Raw genomic sequence first — 13,455 nt, forward strand, 5'->3', positions numbered from 1 at the left:
AAAGGAGTTCCATTCCCTTTATCATCTTTTTTGAGATAAGGAACCAGAACTGAAAGTGTGACTCTTTCCTCAGTTGTGCACACTTTTTCATAAACAACATGGAAAATAAAAGACTATGAAAATTGTTGGGATGCGCACTCCTATATTTTATTTCATTATATATTTTATATTATATCTATCCTGCTGGGGGGACAGGTTGGAGGGAGGGAAGAGTTGGTTGATGTTTTTTCTATAGTTGGAGGATTGTTTTTGTTGTGTTCTTATTGTACATTGCTGGAAGTTCAAATGGAAATGCTTAATAAAAATGATTTAAACATTATATCTGTCCTACATGAAAATTTGAGGCAGGGGCATGTCAGCATGAGGCAGCCATATGATTCACTGAAGGTTTTTTGGTGAACAAGTTTGTTTTTGAAGTGGTTAATGTTTGTTTTATTTTGAAATAAAAAATGTTTGGTGGTAATTTTATGGTCATATGGGCTATCTTTTTCAGACTTAACATTACCATTCCAAAACCAAAATATTCCTGATTCCAAGGATTTCAGATATTGGATCTTGTACCTGTACAGGTTTTCCTTTCTGTTCCTGAATGTATTTTGACCATTTCTTGATCATTAAAAGTTCTTAACTTTGGTCTGTTTTCCTTCAGTATTTGCAGAGACAAATCAGCCAAGGGCAGAAAACATTTATATACACACTGGACTTCTGAAGAAAAGTAAGTGACAGGAAGAAGTTTGTCCTGCCATCTTGTTATATAGACAGGAAGGGTGGTTTCTGTTCTGTGACCCTTAGCTTGAAAGGAAGGGGGAGACCTCTGATCATCCATCTTCATCTATTACTGACATGAGTGGGGAGAGGAAGTGTACTTCACACATAAACATGGACACTGACCCTCAATCCTGAACAGTAGGGATATGTCTAATCTTGCATCCATAGCTCTTTGATAGAGGGAGGTCTTTGTCCAGTTTCTGTATAGGTCGCCCAAAGTTAGATGTTCAGTTTTGGGCTTGGATCACAGATCCACATGTAACGTAATCTACTAAAATGGCACTAGCAATCGATAATTGGTGTTCCAGAGAAATAAGTCGCTGAACGTTTCATAATGGAGTGTGAAGCTTGCTTGCTGAGAGACGCATTATATTGGAATCGACATTTGTTCAGTTGATGTAGAAGATTAAAGTCCAATGGTGTTTTTTGATGTAATTCTTCTAAACTCTTTATCTTCGTCTCTAACTGGTCCACTTCCATCTTCTGCATCTTATGTTTGTGAGCTGTATACGTCATGACCGAGCCTCTAATGTGAGCTTTAAAGGCGTCCCACCAGCAATTCCAGGATGTTTGATCCGGTGTGTTGAAATGAAAATATTCTTGTATAGCATTTTTAACATGATCTTTAAATGAAGGATCTTGTATTAAAGCTGAATTAAACCTCCACTGTTTCTGGCTCCTGGAAGGAGTATGTATTTTTATCTGCATATGGTATCCATGATCGGATACCATAATAGGTAGAATAGCTGTGTCTGTTATGAAGGGACGTAGTGAGTTGCTCACTAGAAAAAATTCAATGCGAGAGTAAGACAGATGTGGATTCGAAAAGAAAGTATATTCCTCATCAGAAGGATGCTCAGTTCTCCATATATCTTGCAAGTGGAGAGTTTGAATAAGATTCTGAATAGCAAACCAGGCTTTAGGTTTTCTATAAGCAAATCTGGATTTACGATCTCTAATCCCATCAAGCACTAGATTAAAGTCTCCCCCTAGTACCAAGAGTGAGTCAGCATCTTCCAATATTGAAGCAGTAATTGCATGAAAGAAATCAGGGTTGTCTAAGTTAGGCCCACATATATTAAAGATGGTATAGTGCTGACCAGAATAACTAAATGTTACTTTGACCCATCTACCATTGAGGTCAGTGGAGGATGATAATACTTATAACTCTTTACTTTTTCTGATCACCCCTGCTTTTTTATCTACCGCTGGAGAGTAATAAGGAGGTAATGACCAATGAAGTTGAATGCGTTCCGATGCCTGCTTATCTAAGTGTGTTTCCTGTAACATAATGATGTCAGGCTTTTTACGTTCCAAGTAATCCATGGGTTTTTTTCAGTTTAATGTGTTGTTGAGCCCTTTAGCGTTCAAAGAGATGATTTTAAGCGTCATAATAACAGAAGATTATGATATACCTTGTATGATACACACAGTAATTCAATAAACATGTGAATGGTGTGATGAAAAAACAACATAAATCATGCACATTTGAGAAGAAAAGAACAACTTGTACTCCATGAGAACATTGCAGTGGGTTAAACACACACCGCATATCAAACATTGTGAGTGCAGCAAGAGAGCAAGAAATTAAGCAGACAAACAGTCAGAACATCCGCACCCTACTAACATGGTATATATCATAAGATATAGAGAAGAATCATCACATTGTTCATAAGAATGAATGAATTGAACCAAAACAAAGCACCTGAGGCTGCACTATTACTAACTGAGCAATTTTGATAAGAGCCTCTGAGGGGTATTATAAGAAAAATGTAGTTTACTGCAGTGAATCCTCTACCCCAGGGGTGCCCACACTTTTTGGGCTTGCGAGCTACTTTTAAAATGACCAAGTCAAAATGATCTACCAACAATAAAAAATTTTTAAAAACCCCACAAAGTACACTGAAAGGCAGAGAAAATGTTAATTATCATTCATATTCCGGGTTTTTTTCAAAGAGGTCAAGGCAGATGACTCTATGCAATGTCATCTCAATAACAACCATACAAAAATAGACAAATATAACCCCTCCCTTTTTACTAAACCACATAGCAGTTTTTAGCGCAGGGAGTTGCGCTGAATGCCCCACGCTGCTCTCGACACTCATAGGCTCCCTGCGCTAAAAAACGCTATTGTGGTTTAGTAAAAGGGAGCCATAGTGCAAAATATAGACAGCAGATATAAATTCTCAAATCAGACACATTTTGATCACTAAATTGAAAATAAAATCATTTTTCCTACTTTTGTTTGATGATTTCATGAGTCTCTGGTTGCACTTTCTTCTTCTGACTTCTTCTCACTTCACACTGGCTGCACTTCTTCTGACATCTTCTGATTTCAGCCCACTCCTTCTTTCAGCCTCCTATATGCTTTCTCTCTTCCATACCTCATTCTCTCCCCCAACTTTTTCTTTCTTTCTCCCTGCCTCCTGTTCTTTCTTTCTCTCCCTTTCTCCATGCCCACTTTCTTTTTGTCTCCCTGCTTGCCCCCTTTGTTTCTTTCTCCTTGCCCTCCCCCAAGCCACTAGGTTTGCCATCGCCACCGGGGAACAGGCCTCCAAGCCATCGCCCCCCAAGCTCTGCATGCAGAAGCCTTGCACTGACCAGCATTCTGCTCCCCTTCAATTCTGATGTCGGAGAGGAAGTTCCGGGCCAGCCAGGCAGCGATTGGCTGGCCCAGAAATTCCTCTCCGATGTAAGAATTGATGTCGGGGAGAGGAATGCTGGTCAGCGTTAGGCTTCTGCAGGCCCAAATCTCTGGATCCCCAAGGCCGAGGAAAAGAAAAGAAAAAAAGCCAGTCTTCCATGAGAGCCATTCCAGTCTCTTTTTAGCACGACACTCAACTTCCCATTTTCAGGCTCAAGACGTCAGAGCAGCAGCAGCAGCTCCGGCATTTTTGGGCAGAGCACCTCCTGCTCTCGACCGCCTTTCTCCAGTCTGGCTTGTCAATTCCGCCAGGGGCAGCCGGCGCTCAGCTCTCAAGGGTCGTGACTTCCCTAGACCTCCTTCCCGCCTTCTCCCGAAGGAAGTGACTTCATCCCCCAGTCGGAAGACGGGTTCTGGCAGTCGGGCAGGAAGGGCGCAGCAAGAATGTGTGTGCGTGGGGAACCTTGGGGAGATTCCGGTGGGGAACCTTGGGGAGAGGAAGGCTGATCGGCCGGCCGATTGGAACGGCAACACGAGATCGACTGGCGTTGCCTTCCCGATCGACCGGTCGATCGCGATCGACGTGTTGGGCACCCCTGCTCTACCCCATTACTAAACAAGAAATCATGAACACATGCAGTTCTTAGCAAAGCTGATAATCAGACCTGATGTATCGGAGTGGGAACATGCTGTTCAATGAATGCGTCTAGATCTTCCGGTTTGATGTAATCCGTAGTTTTATTATTCAAAGTCACCCGCATTCGGGCCGGATAGAGCATGCTGAATTTGGCGTTAAGCTGCTTTAATTGGGGTCGATAAGAGAGCAGACGTTTGCGCCTCGCAGCTGTTGTCTTGCTGAGGTCTGGGAGAAACAAAATGGTGGCTCCCTCGTGTTGTACAGGCGATCTAATTTTGGCGCGCTGCATGATGTCAAGAACGTGCTGGTAGCGAAGCACTTTAAGCACAATCGGCCTCGGATATCTATCATTTGCATAACGAGATGCAGGAACGCGATGTGCACGTTCTATCTCAAACTCTCTGGTGAAGGTAAGATCTAGCAGCTTTGGGATCAGTTTTTCTAAATAGTTGATCAAATCGTGATCGTGAGCCCCTTCCTGGATGCCTAAAATTCTAATGTTGGTCCTACGAGATCGGTCGTTACACTCCTCCAAATCCCTTTCTAGCACAGGAATGCGTTTCAATTGGCTCCTCACCTCGGCCATGTTTTGCGCGGTAACCTCGGCTGAACTTTCCAGCGTGGTCACCCGCGTCTGAAGTTGAGCGAAGTCAATTGCCATGCCATCGAGTTTTTCATTAATTTCTTTGGTCGCTGTCTTCGTGTCCATGACCAGGTCTTTTAGCGATCTAAGTTCTGCCAGTACCTCTCTGTTAATGTTGGCATCCGAAGCAGGCAACGGGGCCTTAGATGGTGAGACCGGCTCCGGCTTGTGTCGCTTGTTCACTTTTTTGTCGGCCATTGCTCTCTAAAACTTTTCGATACACTAATAAGCAATCCCCAACAACAGAACTGCTAATTTGAAATGGTTCACTTTGCGATTGGAGTGTGATATTCTATAGATTCCTTAATAGGGTGCAGGAGCTCCGATGTTATGCTGCCATTCCTCGCGGGCTCAGCCGGACGATTGTTGGCTACATACTTAAAAAAGAAGATGGATAAAAATACAATCAATACTATTCAACTGGACTCTGGGGAACTCTTAACGGACTCAGCCGATATCGCACAAGCTTTCAAGGACTATTATCAGACCTTGTATACCTCAGAACAAACTTCTAGGTTGCTAAATTCGAATTTTCTGGACAAGCTACCACACTCCACTCTGTCTGACATAGACAATCAAAGCCTCTCTCGCCCGTTCTCGCTGGATGAGATCAGAATGGCTATAAAATCCATGGCCAGCAATAAATCACCTGGGCCTGATGGTCTATCAGTGGAATTTTATAGAGAGTTTCAGGATGAGATACTTCCACATTTTTCGTCCTTTTTGGAACATGCTGTAATAACTGGTAATATAAGTGGATCTTTCACCGAAGCCACTATGATAGTACTTCCGAAACATGGTAAGAATTTGAGCTTAATACCGAATTACAGACCATTATCACTCATAAATGTGGATGCGAAGATATTTGCGAAACTCCTTGCTAATAGACTTCAAGCTGTCATACCCAAATTAATACACAATGATCAAAGTGGGTTCATTACAGGTCATTTCTCTGAAGATAATGCCCGAACATTTTCCCATGTCCTTGCTCATGCGCAAGAACAACAAAAAGAACTGTTGGCTGTTGGAATTGATGCAGAGAAGGCTTTTGATCGGATTAAGTGGCCTTTCCTATTTAAGGTGATGGACTGGTATGGTTTCCCAGAAATGTTTATCCGTATGGTGAAAGTCTTATATACAGCGCCTTCCACCAGAACTTACATTAATGGTATTTTTTTGCATTCTTTTCAACCCACAAGGGGGACTAGGCAAGGGTGTCCTCTGTCGCCTTTGCTGTTTAATCTTGCTCTGGAGCCACTCATCATTGCTATCCAAACCTCTCCTGAAATCCAAGGCTTCACCTATTGTGGCCAAGAGATTAAAATATCTGCATATGCAGATGATATTTTGTTGTATATTACACCACCTTCTTTTCCACCTTTGTTAACTATTATTAAAGAATATGCAACTATTTCAGGCTATAAACTAAACACTTCCAAAACGGAGGTCATGCCAATCAACTGCCCTTCTGTTGAACAAGAGGTGACTTCATATGGGGTAAAATGGTCTAGATCTAAAATGAAATACTTGGGAGTATTATTTGGACCCACTCTTGAAGAAACTATTCAGCTTAATACGTCTTACTTACTGGATCTTACTAAGTCCCTCACGAGCAAATGGTCTCCACTCTCCTTATCGTGGTGGGGTCGCTTACAAACAGTTCGCATGATGATCACACCAAAGATTAATTATGTACTACATATGCTTCCAATACATTTTCCCCCCTCCTTTTATAAAAATATTGAGACTATACTTTCAAATTTCCTATGGAATAAAAAACATCCTCGTATTGCTTTGTCAAAACTGAAAGCTTGTAGGGAGGATGGGGGAGGGGGGTAGGTTTCCCTGGCTTTCTTCATTATCACAACGCCTTTATATTACGTCAGTGGCTCAGTACACATAATAACTCCAGGAATATGGATCCTCCGGCATGGCTCCGATTGGAACATAACTTATATGGAGAGTTTCGATTAGAGTTTCTAGCAGGTTCTCTTCTATCGAAAAGTGAAAAGTCTGATCCGATTCTATCTTCATACAAGAAAGCGCTCTCTATGGCGGAATCATCTTTATCGGTGCATTGGGAGAGTTCCAAAATGATTCCGATATGGAATAATTCTATGCTTCAGATTCAAGAATCTACCGTAAGTTGGAATATATGGATGAACAGTGGAATTAAGACCATTCAAAATTTGATGTCAGGTGATTCTTGGATGACTTTCGAAGAACTATCGACCAAGTGGGGATTACCGAGCACTCAACGATATAGATGGATACAATTATTGCACTGTCTCAAGAAAATGTTACCTTCTGCTCTTCATTTACCACCCTTCCCCAGTTTATTTCTGCTGATCCAAAAGTTTTCCAGTAAGAATAATAAAGCATCACTTTGGTATAAGCAATTTCAATTCTCTGACAGTAGGCCTGCTGTTCGCACTGAAATCAAGTGGTCTCAAGAGCTGAATCTTCCATCTGACGCTATTGACTGGCCTGAAATTTGGCCACTATTATTCAAGTCTGCTCGATCAACTTCATTATTACAGTCTATGTACTTTCTATTACATAGGGCGACATGGACTCCCCTCTTATCACATAAAATTGACCCGAATACTTCTCCCAATTGCTGGTCCTGTGAAACACTACCTGGCACTTTGGAACATTTATTATTCTCATGCACGCATCTCAATGTATTTTGGGAGAGAGTTTGGAATACAATTTGTGACATTTTACCTATTGCAGATCCACTAACCTTTAAGATTGTTATACTGAAGTCCAAAGGATTGGTACAACCAGTAGATAGATACACTGAGCGTTTATTAAATATAATGTTACCATTAGCTATTCAAACTGTCCTTTATTGTTGGAAAGATCTCTCCAAGGTTGAATTCCACTCATGGTGGAACTCCTTATGTCTTATTGGTAAATATGAAAAGTCATTAGCTGAAAGCTCTGCTGTAATTTCTAATTACAAGTCAGTTTGGGCTCCTTTAGTTCAATATTGCAGTTCCTAATCACATTGTAACTTCATTCTGGTAAATTTCGTAATATACTTAATTACTTATATACCTACTTTCATATTCCATTGTGTGAATGTACGACTCTTATCTTGTTTATTAATACCATGTACATTTGACCTGTATGATCATAGCTGGATTGTGCACCATGATGATTATTGTATCAAACATGTATTCTACTTTGTACGTTTGTTGTTAGAAAGTTCAATAAAAATATTGAAACAAAAAAAATAATTGGTGTTCCAGTACAATAGGGATGGTATGCTGAGCCATAGGGTCCTCTATCCATTCTCACACACATACTGCAGAAAGATGTCAATCACAGCTTTTGAACACCTCCTCCATCTCCCTGGTCTCTACTGCCCCCTTCAGTTTCTCTTTCTGCAGGCAAGCATGAAAGATGGTTTATTTCTTTTTTATTTTGTGATAGTCTTCTGGTTTTTCGCTCTAGTTGTGGTTTTTTTGTGATGATCAGAGTTCCCTTTTGTTAAGGGTCTACTCTGCATGCGTGGAGAGGAGCAGATTTTAAATCTGCAGCTGGCAGGTGCATCCTTCTGGGACCTGTTTCAGCCAGCCTACTGAAGATTAGTAAAACTCGGGGTCCATTCTCCTGGTGTTTGCGTGCCCTCCCCCCCTATTTTTCATGAGGTTCAGAGGTATAGGGGGGTTTAGAGTCAGTTCGGGAAGGTTCAACTGGCAGTCCAAAGATCCCAGCGAAGTGGTTGAGTGACTGGAAGCAGAGGACCTCTCCTAGAACAGCTACACCTGAGAGTTGCTGAAGTAGGCAGCAGTAGCAGCAGCAGCACCACCATTCCCCAGCACATGGTCTTGAGTAAGACTGTCACAGCTAATCGGGGGTGGGGGGGTTCTTCAAAAGCTGTTTTTGATTGTTTCTAAAGCTAGGGCCTTGGTCCCCCTCCCAATAAATTCTATATTTTGCTGATATTGGTCAGCCCTGAGGTGATTTTAAGCTGTTTTTAAGTGCTAAAATTCACCTGTGGTGGCCATCTTGGATTTTCCCAATTTTTTTTTTCTAAGTTCTCAAACTCCTCCAAAACAGCTTGTTTTGCTTTCAAAGTTCCAGGAATGAAGTCCTCTGACTCTAATACCTCTATATGGTGACTTGTTTGTGAAGGATGGGTGGCTGAAGAGCACCCTTGCACCAGATTCCGCACCTAGCAAAACTGGGATGCAGGAATTTCAAGTTTAGCTCCATGTGGCCTCCAGGGCATAGAACATGGCTATTGAGCCTGTTTGGGGAGTGAAAATTTCCCAGGAGCCCTGGAACGGCAACACAGAGCACAAATTGACACAGAGGCCCCGTAGTCCAAGAAGAAGCATCTCCTCCCTTCTAAAGGGGATGGGGAGTTGCCTTCTAAGGAATTTACTCCAAAGTTCATTAATCTGCTCTGGCAGGCATATGAAGATGGACAAAATATACCTTTCTGGTCCGCTGATGAGTGACCTTCTGCACACTCCTCTCAAGATCCTCGGAGCACTTCTTCCATGAGAGTGAAGCTCCTTCCTGATTCCAACTGCCAGTCAGACAGTAGTAGATGAATTGGAGGGAAAGCATAAAGAAATTTATTTCACCAGTCAAGGAAAAATGCACCTGACTGCAGACGATCAGGAGTGTAGGTTCTGGAACAGAAGAGAGGAAGTTTGTGGTTGTGGGGGTTGCAAAGAGGTCTACTTCCAGGGTCTCCCATTCTGAGGGACTATTCATGAGTCTGTAGGAGTCTACTCAACTTGTCCGCTAAGTAGAATGGGTACAAGTGGATCTATTTTTCACTCCGTCAAAAATTACAAATACTAGGGGACACTCGATAAAGTTACAGGTAAATAGTTTTAAAACCAATAGGAGGGCATTTTTTTTTCATTCAGAGAATAGTTAAGCTCTGGAACACATTGCCAGAGGTTGTGGTAAGAGCGGATAGCATAGCTGGTTTTAAGAAAAGTTTGGATATTTCCTGGAGAAAAAGTCCATAGTCTGTTATTGAGAAATACATGGAGAAAGCCACTGTTGCCCTGGATCGGTAGCTATTCCTTGGGTTTTGGCCAGGTACTACTGAGCTGGATTGGCCACTGGGCTTGATGGACCATTGATCTGACCCAGTAAGGCTATTCTTATGTTCTTAAGATCTTTTGCTTTCCTGCTTTTAAGAAATATGTTGCGAGGAATTGCCCAGGCTCAGATTCGAATTGCTTCTTGGCAAAGTGGTAAGACCCTGTGCCTCCCTGTTTGTTCACATAGTACACAGCTACCTGGTTGTCCATTCAAATGAATACTACTTTGTTCGATAAGTTTATTACTTAGTGAGTTTTATTATTGAAATTCTATTTTACAAATATTTGTATTTTTTACTGTATTATTGTGTTTCGCTGATTGCCCAGCTCTTTTTAGTGTAAACCGCCTAGAACTTTTGGTTATGGCAGTATAAAAGAATAAAGTTATTATTATTATTATTGTTGTTGTTGTAATGTGCAGAGAGCATTGAGGATTGCTCGGAGTTCCAGGAGATTGATGTGGAGAGTTTTCTCTTGAGGAGACCAGTTGCCTTGAGTATGGAGGCTGTTGAGAAGGAGCATCTGTTGTTAATGGTTTTTGGTGTGACCAAATATGGAAAAGAAGACCCCTAGAAAGATTGGTTGGTGACAGCCACCACTAAAGCAAATGACTAAGGTCTGAGGTCACTTGTATTTGCTGGGATGATTTGGTGGCTTGAGACCATTGGATCGAGAGTGCTCACTGAGATGTAGATGGGCAAATGGAGTTCATGAACTGTAAATTCCAAGAAGACGTATCATGTAGTGATGCCTTGAAGAGAGAAGACTTTCTGGCAGATCTGAATTAAAGTGTCGAACCTCTGTTGTGGTTTGCAGTAAGTCATTTGAGAGATGTTGACAGGAATTGAGATGTTCTGATGGTAAATACTACTTGAAAAGTGACATTTTATGGATGAGTGATTTCATATAAAATGTCATATATTTTATTTATTTATCTTATTTTAAAAAATTTATATACTGCCTAGAATATATTACTACTACTACTACTACTACTATTTATTTATAAAGTGCTACCAGATGTATGCAGCACTGTACAACAAATATGCAAGAGATAGTCACTGCTCGAAGAGCTTACAATCTAATTAAGATAGACATAGGACAAAGGTGACTTATACAGTACATGTTACTTAGGTGGGGAAATATAAGGGACTAGAGGTAGGGGAGTAAAGAGGGAATTACCACAGATATGGGATATTGAGATGTTCTGATGGTAAATACTACTTGAAAAGTGACATTTTATGGATGAGTGATTTCATATAAAATGTCATATATTTTATTTATTTATCTTATTTTAAAAAATTTATATACTGCCTAGAATATATTACTACTACTACTACTATTTATTTATAAAGTGCTACCAGATGTATGCAGCACTGTACAACAAATATGCAAGAGATAGTCACTGCTCGAAGAGCTTACAATCTAATTAAGATAGACATAGGACAAAGGTGACTTATACAGTACATGTTACTTAGGTGGGGAAATATAAGGGACTAGAGGTAGGGGAGTAAAGAGGGAATTACCACAGATATGGGATATTGAGATGTTCTGATGGTAAATACTACTTGAAAAGTGACATTTTATGGATGAGTGATTTCATATAAAATGTCATATATTTTATTTATTTATCTTATTTAAAAAAATTTATATACTGCCTAGAATATATTACTACTACTACTACTACTACTATTTATTTATAAAGTGCTACCAGATGTATGCAGCACTGTACAACAAATATGCAAGAGATAGTCACTGCTCGAAGAGCTTACAATCTAATTAAGATAGACATAGGACAAAGGTGACTTATACAGTACATGTTACTTAGGTGGGGAAATATAAGGGACTAGAGGTAGGGGAGTAAAGAGGGAATTACCACAGATATGGGTGCTTTACAAGTTGTCTGGATACGACATAAATGCAGTTTCAAAAAAGTAGTTTTTTAACCTGGATTTGAATACCACAAGAGAGGGGGCTTGAAGCACTGAGTCAGGCAGGATGTTCCAGGCATAAGTCGCAGCAAGGCAGAAGGGACAGAGTCAGGAGTTGGCAGTAGAGGAGAAGGGCAGTGACAAGAGAGACTCACCTGACGAACCAAGCTTCTGGGGTGGAGTATAGAAAGAGACAAGGGAGAGGAGATACTGAGGAGCTGCACAATGAGTACAATTGTAGGTCAATAAAAGGAGTTTGAACTGTATGTGGAGATGGCCAGGGAGCCAACGAAGTGATTTGAGGAGAGAGGTAATGTGAGGATAATGGCACTGGTGGAATATGAGTCACGCAGCAAAATTCTGAACAGATTGAAGGGGAGAACAATGGCTCATCAGAAGACCTGCGAGAAGGACATTGCAGAAATCCAGGTGAGAGGTGATGAGAGCATGGATGAGAATCTTGACATCCTGCTTAGAAAACAGAGGTCAGATTTTAGCAATGTTGTAGAGAGAGAAACAATAATCTTTGCTGTAGAGAAAGAAACAACAAGCTTTGGTGGTCTGTTAGATATGTGAAGAGAAGGAAAGAGATGAGTCAAAGATGACTAAGGTTTCGAGCCGTTGAGACAGGGTGCATTAGAGTAGTGTTTTTCAACTGCCGGTCCACAGACCGATGCCAGTCCGCAGAAATTTTCTGCCGGTCCGCGCAGAGCCGGCAAGATCAGGGGAACTCTGATGTTTTGCTTCCCAGCTCTTAATACTTGCCTGCAACAGCATCAATAGCGTCAGCACAGCGATTCGCTTAGGCAGCCTTGGGTCCTTTGATGAGTCGCGCCACCTCTGAGGAAAGAGGAAGTTGCATCTTCAGAGGTGGGTTGCGACTTAGCAAAAGCCCCAAGGCTGCCTAAGTGAATCGCTGCACTGACACTACTGGTGCTGCTGCAGGCAAGTACTGAGGGGAACGGAGGGAAGGGGAAGAAGCCACTGTTAGAGGCTGGGAAGCTGCTAGATAAAGGGAGAGTTGCTATTGGACCTTGAGGGAGGGAGAAGGAAAGATGCTGCTGGGAGAGGAGGAGGGAAAGGGAAGGGGAGAGGGTTACTACTGGACAGAGGAGGAGAAAAAAAGGAAGGAGACAGCTGACAGGGAGATTAGAGGAGGGGAAGGGGTCAGGGTGGAATGGAGAGATCAGATGAGGGAAAGGGGAAAGACAGAGGAATGAGAAAGTAGAGAATGATTGATGCTGGGAAGGGGGTCAGCAGAGAAATAAGGAGAGAGGGACAAAGATGCTAGATCTGGTGTGGGAGAGATAAAAATGAAGAGAGCAAAATGAATCATGTAAAAAGGAGAGAAGGGGCGCAGGCTGGATGGAAATGGGAGAGGGGCATAGAAAGAAGGCAGATACCATATGAAAGGGGGAGAGAGCAGACAGTGGATGGAAGGGGCAGATGCTGGACTGAAGAGACAGAGAGGGCAGATGCTGAAAGGAAGAGAGTGAAAAGAAGATGAAAGCAGAAACCAGAGACAACAAAAGGTAGAAAAAAATAATTATATTTCTATTTTGTGATTAGAATATATCAGATTTGAAATATGTATCCTGCTAGAGCTGATGTTAGACATAACTGGGGGACTGCAAAGCCCAGGCAGTGCTTTTTTAGCTTCCAGATGGCTTAGGACTCTCTCTGAACAGAGGGCAGTTGCCCTAGTTGCACTCCCCTAACACTATTCCTGTCATGTGTGACTGTAGCATTCTGTTAGC

The 13,455-nt window shown here is 41.7% G+C and overlaps 1 protein-coding gene across 4 annotated transcripts in view; it reads left to right on the top strand.

The window, feature by feature from the left end:
* The window catches only part of PIK3AP1 (phosphoinositide-3-kinase adaptor protein 1), a 170,944-nt gene that overhangs the window by 136,796 nt on the left and 20,693 nt on the right, over positions 1 to 13,455 (top strand). For all 4 annotated transcript variants that reach the window (XM_033943251.1, XM_033943248.1, XM_033943249.1 and 1 more), the window contains one exon: positions 650 to 715. In XM_033943251.1, coding sequence (XP_033799142.1) covers positions 650 to 715 — 66 coding nt within the window. The remainder of the gene's footprint in view (positions 1 to 649; positions 716 to 13,455) is intronic.

The sequence above is a fragment of the Geotrypetes seraphini genome, chromosome 4 (genome assembly GCF_902459505.1).
Source record: "Geotrypetes seraphini chromosome 4, aGeoSer1.1, whole genome shotgun sequence".
Lineage (NCBI taxonomy): Eukaryota > Metazoa > Chordata > Amphibia > Gymnophiona > Dermophiidae > Geotrypetes > Geotrypetes seraphini.